Source organism: Cottoperca gobio, chromosome 5 (assembly GCF_900634415.1).
Source record: "Cottoperca gobio chromosome 5, fCotGob3.1, whole genome shotgun sequence".
In the NCBI taxonomy this organism is placed as follows: domain Eukaryota; kingdom Metazoa; phylum Chordata; class Actinopteri; order Perciformes; family Bovichtidae; genus Cottoperca; species Cottoperca gobio.
In genome coordinates, this window is record NC_041359.1 from 22246454 (window position 1) to 22259563 (window position 13110).

Genomic DNA, 13110 nt, shown 5'->3' on the forward strand with positions numbered 1-13110 from the left:
TTGTTTTTTTATTGACTTGAGATCTCTCACTTTTTCATGACACTGATTCACGTGTTGGCCTCAGGCTGCAGCCATGTGTCCTATATCTTTTACATTTCTTATAACGTTCTCTACTGTGTCTCCTGATGGCCTTATTTCAAAGGTTTTTTCTGACGCCTTTCACTCGGTTGGCTTTGTGTTTGTCATCCTGAGGTCCCTGTGTCTTCTCTCTTTCAATCTCTCTATCTTCCATCTCTCTCTCCGCCTAATCTATTTTTCAGACTTTCTTGTTGAGAGAGACAATGACTACTGTGTGTGCGAGACGCCGTGCAACATGACACGCTTCGGTAAAGAGATGTCCTTTGTCAAGATACCCAGCAAAGCATCAGCCAAGTACCTCGCCAAGAAATTCAACAAAACAGAGCAGTACATATCGTAAGTCACATTCTTATGTCTTATTTATGCAATAATCCAAAAATCCAGAATCTATGAATATCCAAACACTTTTTGTTTCAAAAGCTTAACTGCTGGACACTCTGTGAAGTCCATTCTCAGGCTATGTGTGTGTGTTGGATGTGTCAGGTTTTCACATCACACTTCTTGAAAGGGAAACCTGTGTATTTTTTAACCTGGACCCTATTTTCCCATGTGTAAAATTGCATTATGTTTGAGCGAGAGCACTGCAGCCAGCGGTAACAAAAGAGGATGCAATGAAATACTTTGGGCAATTGCGCACCATCAATGTACGTCCACTAAAGTTCTTGTTTTTGCCACTGACAGGCTCAGATTGTTATTATGTGTCTGACAACAAGGGAAGGAACACTACTGAGAAATAGAAAGTTTTTTCTTTACCTTTTGCTTGATGCAGTCTCTTTGTTATTGCGTCTAACCTATGTGTCTGACCAAGTCTTGCTCGAGAAGAAGTTTCGTCTTGAAATCCAAAAGATGACTTGTTGCAAACCTGGGTGAGAGTTGGAGAGAGAAGTGTTATACAAAAGATGTCAGGAAGCATGTCATGGCTGAATATTTAGCTCATTTCGACAATGTGGATAAGACACTTATAATAACAATATGAGCCTGTCAGTGGCAAAAACAGCCACTTTTAGTGGACGTCCATTGACTGTACAGAATTGTCCAATTGGATTACATTGCAAGCCGTTTCGTGGCTGCAGCGCTCTCGCTCAATACTGGATCGATGTAAAAGATAATTGTCGCCATTAGTCACTTAAACATGAGAAAAATAGGGTCCAGTTTGAAAAATACTGAATTTACCCTTTAAGTTGCATATTAGACCACGACTGGCTTCCAAACTAGCTATGATGTTGTATAAATGTGTTTATACATACTGTTCATGTCTTGGACTCAGATTTAAGGAGAGCACAGAGAAACTTCAGCACATGAGCGGGACAAACTTACAAATGTAGTTACTGAAGTTTTGGTTTTACAGTGAGATTTATTTGATGATGGTGGGACACAGTTGAAATCAATTTAAACATTGTATTATTTAATTTGTATACATTTTCCTTATTGTGATTTATACAAATCAATACTGGAAAAAAATATATTTCTTGATTTCAACCATATCCCACAGGCTTACTTTACGTTTTTATTTTCTGTTTTTGTTTATGATTTCCTACATGATTCAAGGACTCCTAGAGAAAAGGAATCATTTGATTATTTCAGCTTTTGGTGGAAATGAGAGAAAAGGGTTTACCCAGGCCTAAGAAAACAAAGGTTGCGCTAAAAGTTTAACATTTAGTGGATCCATTATATTGTGGGAAGATACTGCTGCCACACAGTGCTGACAAATCTTATGATACAAATTTGGATCATATGTCAGTTTTCTATAAAACATAAGTGTTTTGCGGTTGATTCCCCTTTAAGCAGCTTGCATAAAGGCTGCACAATAACTGCTGTAACCAGTTCACTTTCTCAAACTTGGAATTTATTTCCATTGAGGTGAGGTAATATAATAAGGAGCTTCCAGTCGGAGCCTTGATTGACTTGATTATGCAGCCAAGTATGTACTGTTTCTTTGCCAAATGTAATGATAAGATCAAAAGTAGTTCAAGGAAATGAAAAGAGGGGGCAATAATAGTTAAATCTTTTATCTATCATTCCCAGCGGAGATGTTGAGGACAAGATAATTACACCATATGTAGTCAGGGTGCTGCAAAAACCTTCACTTTTTCCTGCTGAAAGTATTATTTAATTCCCTTTGGGAAAATGTTAGTCCATCCAGTTCATTTTTTGACTGGCCATATTTCTAAGCAATGTCAGTCTGATGAGCATTAGCTGGGAGTGTTCTGGTATCTGGGCTGCACAGTGTTTAGTGGTGCGGAACTGAAGTATGTCGCAGTGGACTAGCTTTCTACTGGAACTCACTAACATAGAGAGAGACACACACACAGCTTCATTCAAGAAATACTTATATGTGATGCATAGATATAAATATATATATTTAGCACACATGAAACACAGGGCACATAAATACAACGCTAAGACAAAAACAATGTGTGTATGTATGATGTATTTCAGGTTACTCTCTAAGCAATGAGAACACATGACAGCGAAGAAGCATCATTCAAGATGGCCTACAAATTAGGAGAAAACACCCTGAAATGATAATAAATAACAACAGAAAAAACACACCTATATCAGTGATGCCAACCAGGGGCACTTGTTCCCCAGGGGGTAATTTATTCTGTAGCTGCCTATGTTGAAAGATTGTAGAGAAGCTAAACTGAAAATACAAATAGATACCAGAATGTGATTTAAAAAATATATCCATAAATTGAGTGTAATACCTGAACACTATGTGTTGCAATTGTGTATGCATGGCAACAAGTAGAGAAGTCTAAACAGTTAGCTACATTAAAGGTAGGCATAATGGATAAAAAAGATGATTGATATAGTGAGCTACATATACATACATACATATGTAGCTAAAAGTAATGGAGTTTTAGTTGAAATACTGTAACTACAAGTAACAGGGAAAATGTGTATATGTATAGGCTATAGCCTAATGTTTGATACAGACAGCTGAAAGTCATGGATAAACAGTTGAAATAGTTAGCTAATAGCGTATTAGAAGTAATTTTAGCACCTTGAGATTGCTTTTAGCTTTGAAAGGCGCTTTATAAATACAATTTGTTATTATTATTTTTAAGTAATGGATGAACAGTTAAAAGCGTTAGCTAATATTAAAAGTAATGAATAGCCTATACAGTTTAAATTGTTAGCTAACGTTTAAAGTAATGGATAAACAGTTTCAATTGTTAGCTAACGTTTAAAGTAATGGATAAACAGTTTAAATTGTTAGCTAACGTTTAAAGTAATGGATAAACAGTTTCAATTGTTAGCTAACTTAAAAGTAATGGATAAACAGTTTAAATTATTAACTAACATTTAAAGTAATGAATACACTGTTTAAATTGTTAGCTAACGTTTAAAGTAATGGATAAACAGTTTAAATTGTTAGCTAACGTTTAAAGTAATGAATACACTGTTTAAATTGTTAACTAACGTTTAAAGTAATGGATAAACAGTTTAAATTGTTAGCTAACGTTTAAAGTAATGAATACACTGTTTAAATTGTTAACTAACGTTTAAAGTAATGGATAAACAGTTTAAATTGTTAGCTAACGTTTAAAGTAATGAATACACTGTTTAAATTGTTAACTAACGTTTAAAGTAATGGATAAACAGTTTAAATTGTTAGCTAACGTTTAAAGTAATGGATAAACAGTTTAAATTGTTAACTAACGTTTAAAGTAATGAATACACTGTTTAAATTGTTAACTAACGTTTAAAGTAATGGATAAACAGTTTAAATTGTTAGCTAACGTTTAAAGTAATGGATAAACAGTTTAACTTGTTAGCTAACTTAAAAGTAACAAATAAACAGTTTAAATTGTTAGATAATGTTAAAAGTAAATTATAAACAGTTGACATAGTTAGCTAGCATCAAAGTAATGGATTCATGTGAAACATCCACATTCTGCCACTCCAATAGTCTTCGAATGCAAAGTTGATTAAGCCAACCTAATTACTGCTAACTATGATCTACTTCCATATAATTAATAGTGTTAAATAACATCCAGGTTTACATAAAGTTTTGCTTTGACTTTTCAAAGCGGGAAATGCAGCATTAGTAAAGCCTGCATTTCATTTAGGTGAGCCAGGTCCTGGTATTATGAATGCTGGCTCACTGGAAAGGCTTCCTAAGACACTTAATGGACCAGAGCCACCGTTAGTTGTTTCAGCTCTGCTGTGCTAACTCAAGATTTCTGCTGTGAAGAAGTGTTTGAGCTCATCTGACAGGGCTCTGTGTGTAGCCTATGTCAAAAAAAGTTTGGAAGTCACTGACCAATATTACCTCCCCAGGCGAGGAATTAAGCAGTGATGATTGTTTTGTTTTGTTTTGTGTTTACTAAGGATGTTTTATGTGCTTTTAATAACGTCTGTGCAGTCAAACTGCAGGAGCTGGAAGTAGGCTATATCTCCCAGCATGAAACAAGCAGATGTCTGCCCATTTTATATTAGTACATCTCCAGCTACATTATCAGCTATACTTTGCATTTCAATTTAGCCCTTGGCTTTACTAGATTTTCTTTTAAGACTGACTGATCATCACTTGTTTTTACTTAAATTGAAGTAATAAAACAGTGCACCAAGTACAGAAAAAATAAACTACAAAGTTATGGTTTTAAACTCAAGTCCAGTGGCGTGTAAAGTCTGATTTGGCCCACAGAGAGGATATTCGGGAATCAGAAGTCTGCTTTGCCCTGGGCCTTATCATAATCCTCATTGTTTTTCATTCTGCTGAATTCCTGAGTTAAAGATATTAACACAGCATGAAATCAAACAGCTGTATAATTTCCTTTGTTTTTCTCAACGACCAGACCCAACATAGGGAAATTAGCGATTGACGGCAGGTTGTTTGCATCGGCAGATTATGAGACAATGGGCCCCCTGGGCACAGACATGCATTATGGTTGTTTAGCCTCTTTTTGTTGTTACTGTGTGTCTCTTTGTAGCTGTCTTATGTCATTTTGTAATATTTTGTCTAATGTTGTTTTGTGTCTCTTTTCAATTGTTTTGCGTCTCTTTGTGGTTGGTTGTTGTCTCTTTGTAGTAATTGTGCGTCTCTTTGTAGGCATTTTGCATCTCTTTGTAGTTTTGAAGCTCTTTGTAGATGCTTTGTGTCTCTTTGTGGTTGTTTTTCCCTGTTTCATAGTCTTTTTGTAGTCGTTTTATGTTACTTTGTGGTCTCGTTGAGGGACATTTTGTAGGTGAAGAACAGGGGGGCACTGACATTTTGTGCCCTGTTGTCCCATTCAATAATGCATCCATGATTAAATTGCTCAACTCAACACAACTGCTCTGTTATCTACAGGAGATGTCAGACTCACCAGTCATCTTCATCTCCTGAGGACACTCTGATAAAGAAAAGTGTATGAAATACAAACTGAGACATTTGAATATGTGACCTAAGACTTTGTGACCAAAGACATGCTTTTCTCTGTTTACAGTGATAACATTCTGGTTCTGGATATCTACTTTGAAGCGCTGAACTACGAAACCATTGAACAAAAGAAAGCCTACGAATTGGCAGGCCTTCTGGGTAAGGAAAAGGCTGTCAAGTATTTACATGGGAATAGATTACATGCAGTATGCAACACGGTAGATTCTTTTTATTCAAAGTGACAGTAACGCAAGCGCTTGCATTTTTATAATAGGTGTTCATTTCCATGCGACACAGAACTGTCTATTAATCTATTGTGGCTTTTCATCATCTGTTTTCTGTCACATTTCAGACCCTAATAAAGATGAAAAGTACATTTCAGATCTGCTTCATGTGAATGAACAGAGAAGACGTTCCTCTCTGTTGCGTTGAGGTAAAACTTTAGCTTTCTTATTTGTCTCTCCAGGTGATATTGGAGGTCAGATGGGTCTCTTCATCGGAGCCAGCATCCTCACTATTCTCGAAATCTTTGACTATCTATATGAGGTAAAATATCTCTTTTTAAAATACCTCCCATCATCACCGTTAGCCTCTCACTCACATCGGGTGCAATGTATTGTTTATGTAAATGTGTTCTGCTCCAGTATTATTGGCATTACTTGCTTACAAAATGGAGTTTTTCATACCATTTTACCAAGGACGTGCTTTAGCAAGCGTGACGAACGCTGTGTCCCTCTCAACCCTGCAGCCCATGTCTGTGCGGCGTACACACACATACACACACACATTTTAGCAGCAACAATTCTGAATACATTAACATTTTGGATGTATTATATTTGAGATTAGTCAGGATGTCTCTGTCCGTTCTCATTAGAGTTACTCTGTGTTGCTTCCTGTGTGCCTTACCTTTTACCAGCAATATAGAAAGATTTTTTTTGTGTGTCAATTTTAGATTTGTGTGTGTGCGTGCGTGTGGGTGAAAGAGCAAAAAGTAGCACCTGCTCATGTGCAATTTGGAGGAGGAAATATATTTATAGATGCATAAAATCAATCTCTCTTGAATTTCACTTTGCCTGATCCTTCAAACTCTAAAGTGTGTGGGCTTTAACTATGAAAAGACAAAAGAAAGTCAGTAATGGGTGTATTCGCCTATTTTCAGGTGATCAAATACAAGCTGTGCCGATGCGTGAAGAAGAAACACAAAGGCCGCAACAACAATGACCGGGGAGCTGTGCTGAGCCTGGATGATGTGAAACGCCATGTCAGTAGGCTGCTGCTAAGTACTTTCAATGTGTCAGACTGCATTTATTTGACAGGGGCACACTCTTCTTTCTCTTCACTGGTCTCAACTGCAGCTGGAGTGAAGGAGGACTATATGGCAGCGGTAGTAGTGGTGGTGGGGCAGAGTAAAGGAGTTAAGAGATAGAGATGGAGGAAGCTAGGACTGGAGAGACGGGAAAGGGAGTGAAAGTGTGATTGGGATGAGAGAGACAGAAAATTGAACGAGAGAGAGAGAGAGAGAGAGAGAGAGAGAGAGAGAGAGAGAGAGAGAGAGAGAGAGAGAAAGAGAGCGGAAAGTGGCTTGAATTTAATCAAAGCTGGTGGACACGACCAGCAGGGACAGGCCAGAATTAGAGCTTTGGAAGGTGTGACAGCTGACTTATTGCCAAGTGTAAATGAAGTTCACTTTAATTGTAGGTCTGAGGAAAAAAAGGGGAAATATGTGCTCCTCTGATCTGCTCTCCTGCCTTACATCTTCATTGTTTTCATCATTCTTGTATTTCTTAAGGATCTATTTCCTCTTTGGCCCAGCTTGTTGCTCTCGTCATGTTTATCTGGGAGTTTATGACTTTAAAGCTTTCTCAAATTTGTTTTATTTCTGTTTTACTCTGGATGTGATGACTCCCCCTCTGCATGTCTCAATACTTCATCCATTCTCTATCTCTCGTTATCCTCAGACCTTACGTAGTGGCTTTTTATTTGGGTGAGGGATGCTCGCTCTCGCGGCCTCTCTCTCCGAAACAACTCAACAATATCGAGAGTATCTGTCTCTGTCTCTCTACGTCATCTTCTTCTCTCTACATCTCTCTACTGTCTCTCTCTATCTCCCAGAGATCTACCTCACCATCTCTCTCACTCTCTCTATCTTTCCTAACTCCCTCTATCGCCTGTTTCTCTAGTCTCTCTCTCTCTCTCTCTCTCTCTTCTATTCTCTCTCTTCTCCCTCTCTCTCTCCATCCTCTATCTCTCTCTCCTTCTCATCTCTCTCTCTCTCTCTCTCCTCTCTCTCTCTCTCTCTCTCTCCTCTCTCTCTCTCTCTCTCTCGCATCTATACCTCATTTCTCTTTCAGGCTCCTTGTGAGAAATCTGCGTACTCCATCAACATATCCTGGCAACATGCTACCTCATCACCCGGGCCAGGCCAACTTTGAAGACTTCACTTGCTGAGCAGACCCGGGTGAAGCATCAAAGTGCGTGTTATGCAACCAAAGCCAACCATACAACAAGAACTATCCAGCACGGGGGAGTGTGAGGAACTGATACAAAGTCTAACAGAGGCACTTTTTACATAGATAGGGAGTAAAGCGGACAAATCAAATACGACAAAGAACTGTCACCCGAGGCCATGTGGAGAGGATATCCCAAATATAAAAAAATATCTGTCAATTTTCCAGAGAACATTTCATGCAGCACTCTAAACTCTTCTATCTCTTGTGTTTTCCTCTGGAATACTGCCGCAAAGGATGCTCATGGAGGAACCTTGCCAACACAGACCTCTCTCTCTCTCTCTCTCTCTTTCAAAAGACAAAAAAATAAAATGTAAAAATAAACACGGGAACATGTACAGCTATCTCAGCATAGACAGCAGATCATAAAAAGAGCCCCATGCCTTTATATAACACAGCAACACACGATGGTTTCACACAACACCGGCCTGCTAGTGAGACAAATATCCATACTGCTTACTCCACTGTACATGTAGCAACATAATGTAACTGTTGCAGCGCTCCATAAAACAACAGCTGGACTCTGTGTAGTTTGTACCAGAATGTATCTATGTTCACGATGAGTGTAGTCGGGTGTGCAGGGAAGTTTTCGGGAGGCTTGTGGTAGTGGTAGAGGTGGAGGTGCATCATCTACCATTTAAAATGTACTGGTGATGATTTCAGGTCTCATTATGTAAATGCATGCTTGTATTTGTCCAGTGCATGTTTTTCATTTCATCTCTAATTTCTTTTTTTTTTCTTTTTCTTTTACATAATTATATATATATATCTATATATATAGATATATATACATGAATATTATAATTACCAAGTTTGCCTCAATGATAAACAGGAAAAGGAAGATGAAACATCCCATATATATTTCTGTGTATGTGTGTAGCTATGCAGTGTGCACGTGTGTGTGTGTGTGTGTGTGTGTGTGTGTGTGTGTGTGTGTGTGTGTGTGTGTGTGTGTGCCCCAACACAGTACCTGTGTGTGTTTGTTGACTGTGCAATGAATGAATGAGCTGCACCTAATTTCATTTCTCATCCGTTAATTTTCATTTCCACACGTGCCCGACGAGTCGAGGAGTTTTCCTTCAACTTCATTAAACTCTTATCTCGACTGCAGGATGAGGTGAGGTGAATTATTTTTCGAGGAAAGTTGATCGCTGAAATCCAAGTAATGTGGGGCTGTTAAAAAAAATTCTGTATCTGTGTTCTTGTTGCAAAAGTCTTATCAAAGCACAATACCGCCAGTATGTAGAGGTGATGTAAAAGACAACGTACTATTCTTCTTGATATATTGTCATATTATTAATATCGTGTTGATCCGACAGTTTTTTGGTTGTTTTTTTCTTTCATATAAAACATACTCGATATTGCCTGATAATCCTGTCTCCATCGTCCAGGTAATAGGCTGGTCTATTTAGTTATCAAAGCATAAATAAAATGTAAATATCATTTTGGAAATTGTTATTCTTCTGAGGTTTTATTCTTATCAGTGAATTCCCTCTCTGAAGCCTCTATTTGTCCGTTTGGTTGAGGTAAACAGAGGGAAAGCGACGTATTTCTCATCTTCAGATACTCTGAAAATCTGATTAAGCATTCTGTGCTTCATCATTTTGATATCTCCATTTTCTCCAATCAACATTTCATCTTGTGAACACGACATTTTTTGGAATTAAATCAGCATTAAGGGTTTGGCGGCAGGAGTTTGGCATTAAAATAGATATTACTTATCTACTGCATCCGTTCATTTGTTCTGCAGCTGCACGACACAACATTGGTGTTTTTGAACTCCATACTCTCGAAATGTAATTACAGTTTCTGCTCCATGACAAAAGGATGGATGAGAAATATCCTGCACAGCCAATACAAGTTTTATCAAGATTGTCAGTCTGCCAGCAGCAGCACATTCTGGACGGCTCGTATTCTACTGTACATCTGGTGTTGCCAGCTGCCACACTTGTATTAGAAAAGTGGCTTGGTGATGCATGACTGTGTGAATATCAGAGCCCAGTTAAACATGTTCTGCCTTGAAATCATGTTTGTTTCTCGGCCGACTGCACATCAGTGCGCTGCTCCCAGACACTAGGGGTTATTCTAGGACAGGAAGTTAACTTTTATCTCATGATTTTTTCATATATTTTAGTGGGGAAACCACATATCAACATTGTTCATCAAATGTGAGTGTGCATTCATTGTTTATTATTCAGAGGAGAAACCTCAGCTGGTATCCTCGCATTCATATACAAGTGCTAAAGCTCCCGGGAACCAGCTCCAACATCTGATGAAGATTTCTCCTGTTTTGAATGTCTGAAACAGGATGATGCCCCCTGATGGCTTTTATTACTTTCTGTTGTACCTGCCAAGAAGACAAATTAATCAAGAAATAAAAGATGATGCAGTTCATTTCATGCTGGCACTTGTGTCTTTGTCTGAGCGACAGTCTTACGACTCAGAAGATTGCAGGGACGTGACGTAATACAGGACAGCTGCCTGCCGGTGACAGAAATCATGCAGAAGATGCTTTCTGCTTTTTTGATCAAGCCTCCGGTCCAAAGCAGGTGTGTGGGAGGTGCACCAGCAGGGGCTTCAGACAAACTGAAAATCTCCAAAAGTGATGGATTAGAAAAGATTTCCTGCGGTCTTGTAGTCTTTAATTGTTAGGAAATCCAGAAATCTTGGCAACCGTCTCTCCGTCCTGAATGATGTTAACTCATTATGTGCCCTCATTCAGCTCCTCGATATAAATATCAGAGATGAACGCTCTCTTCTCGCTTTAGCCTCGTTACAAGAGAAAGATGCTCCTGTAGTGGAATCCATCCCAAACTGCCTGTCCTTCTTAAATGGCTGTAACATCCTCAGCTAATCACCCCCCAAGCAACTGGATGTGATGTAGCTGTGTTTTCATGCAGGGAACTTCTAATGCGTGTTGTTATATTTTAATGAGACTTGTCGTGCGCATGTTTTCTCCCACATCTGCCAGTTTAATCATGCCTTCTGCTTTCACTGAACATGCACTCCCACTCTAAATCTTTTTTACATCAGCAGTAATTCCCTCCTAATCCTATTATCACATTTTAGTATCTACATCAACAAGGAGATTACGCTCTTGTTTTACACTTTCTTAATGTGGTGCACAGTGTTTTGTCATTTGCAGTCACTAGATTAACACACAAACACAAAACAAATCACTGGGTCCAAATCTGAACCAACTTTGTGTCAATATAATGAAGCACTAACTACAAACCAAAACCAAAGCGTTGTTTTGACCCAGAGTTGGTGTTTTTATTTTACTGTTGGGTTACATTATTGGGCTATTTTGACAAAGCAAGATTTTAAAGTTCAAAGCTCAAAGTTTGACCTACAACTGATTTAGTTTATTTAGTTTTAAAAAGAGATAGAGGAGATTAAAACCCTTCGCTTGCAGCACATTTACTCATGTTCTGTACTGAAGTACATATTTGAGGTATTTGTAAGCTACTTTATACTTCTACTCGACTAACTTTCATAGGTAAATGTGTACTTTTTACTCCTACATTTATAAAACTGTATAAGTTACTTTGCTGATTTAGATCATTAACACAAAAACTACACGATGACGTATTCTCGTAGATTAAGATACCGGGCAGCACATGAAGTAGCAAGTTCCACCTTTACCAACTGCAATATTTAAGTGGTTATTACATATAAATTAATTATAATCCAATAAATGTTATTGAGTATTTCTACACTGTGGAATTAGGAAGTAACATTTCTGAATATTCTTTCACCACTACCCGACAGTAGTATAGAAAATACCACTCACAAAACAAGCCGTTGTCTGGGTTACTGGGTAGTATTGATTGAAAAGATGTGATTTTCAGTGTGTGCTAGACTACTTTACATTGCTGGATCTATACTGTATAGAAATTAATTGCAGCTCCAGCCTGTCTCCGTGCTCTCGCAGCTGCCAGCATGTCAGATGAGTCACGTCCCTGGTATAAATTTATCCTGTCAGATCTCTCAGTGCAATTAGGATGCTCAGCCGTTTGTCATAGATAAGGCTGCAGCCGGCTCCTCTGGGCTCCACTTTACATTCTGCTCGTTAAGAGGATTGATAATTACAGTGCCGTCAAGTTTCTCAGCACTGATAGACGCTGTATTATATTTCAGACTTAAGTCCGCCTGATTCGTCCTTTCATTTGTTTAAAGTATGAACCCTTGTTATTGAACAGGCTTGTAGAGGATAAACTTAATCACCTGCCATCTTACAAACACAGGATTTGTAAATCCTCTGTGGAGCTTTGAAGCACAATGGAGCAAATCTGATTTTGCTACACCTTGCTCCAAAAAACAAAAACACAATGTATGCACTCACACAAGCACACGTTGATCAAACACAAGCATGCAAACAGATGGGATGCCATGTTTTATACTGTTGTACCTCCATGCTAATTGGGGGGGGGGGAAGTGTAATGACATCAAAGTTTGGAAACAAGAAAGGGTTTCAGTGTATGGCTGATTTACAGGATACCAGCCACTGAGCTCTCAACTTGTTGTTTACTTGTCGCTTCAGAGGTTCAACACCCTCTCTCCAGATTAAACACAGGTCTAATACTGATATGCACTCAAAGGAGGTCAAGTAACACTGTTCCTGTATGGAGGTTCTAGGGGTTGTGATTTAGATCAGCTTATAATTAAGAAGGGAGCTGATTTACTAATTTATGAACCCCTGCTGTGATGAAAGAAAAGACAATGTTTGTGTTTTTTCACTCAGCACGAGAGCTGGAATTCAGTGGGAGCACATGTGACTTTGAAATGCATTTAAGTTAACAAAGTAAAAGCTACAATTGTTCAAGTATAGCGTTTCTCCTATCAAGCTTTTTGGTTATGTGCATCTTTTAGTATTGAATAAAAGAGAGTTTTGTGTTCATATCTTATGTCCATTGATTGTTAAGATTACATAGATTAAAATGAAAACTTTTATTTCTTAATATCCCGGACAGAACGGTGTGCTGGGTGAAGTCCACCTTCTTTACTCCTCTGACAAACGCAGAGAGGGTTATTTGGTTTGGTTTGCTGTACATACAGAAATCAAGTTTTTCGCAGACAGCGAACATATTTGCCATATTTCAATAGAAAAACTGATTTTATTATATTATAGAAGCAATTACCTGTTAATTAACTTTG

The 13110-nt window shown here is 38.2% G+C and overlaps 1 protein-coding gene across 1 annotated transcript in view; it reads left to right on the plus strand.

Annotated features, from left to right (window-relative positions):
* The window catches only part of asic1b (acid-sensing (proton-gated) ion channel 1b), a 144094-nt gene extending 133747 nt beyond the window's left edge, over nt 1–10347 (plus strand). The window contains 6 exon segments of the mRNA XM_029432166.1: nt 261–414; nt 5514–5605; nt 5913–5992; nt 6606–6707; nt 7798–7809; nt 7811–10347. Coding sequence (XP_029288026.1) covers nt 261–414; nt 5514–5605; nt 5913–5992; nt 6606–6707; nt 7798–7809; nt 7811–7894 — 524 coding nt within the window. The 3' untranslated portion in view covers nt 7895–10347.
* The last annotated feature ends 2763 nt before the right edge of the window (nt 10348–13110 follow it).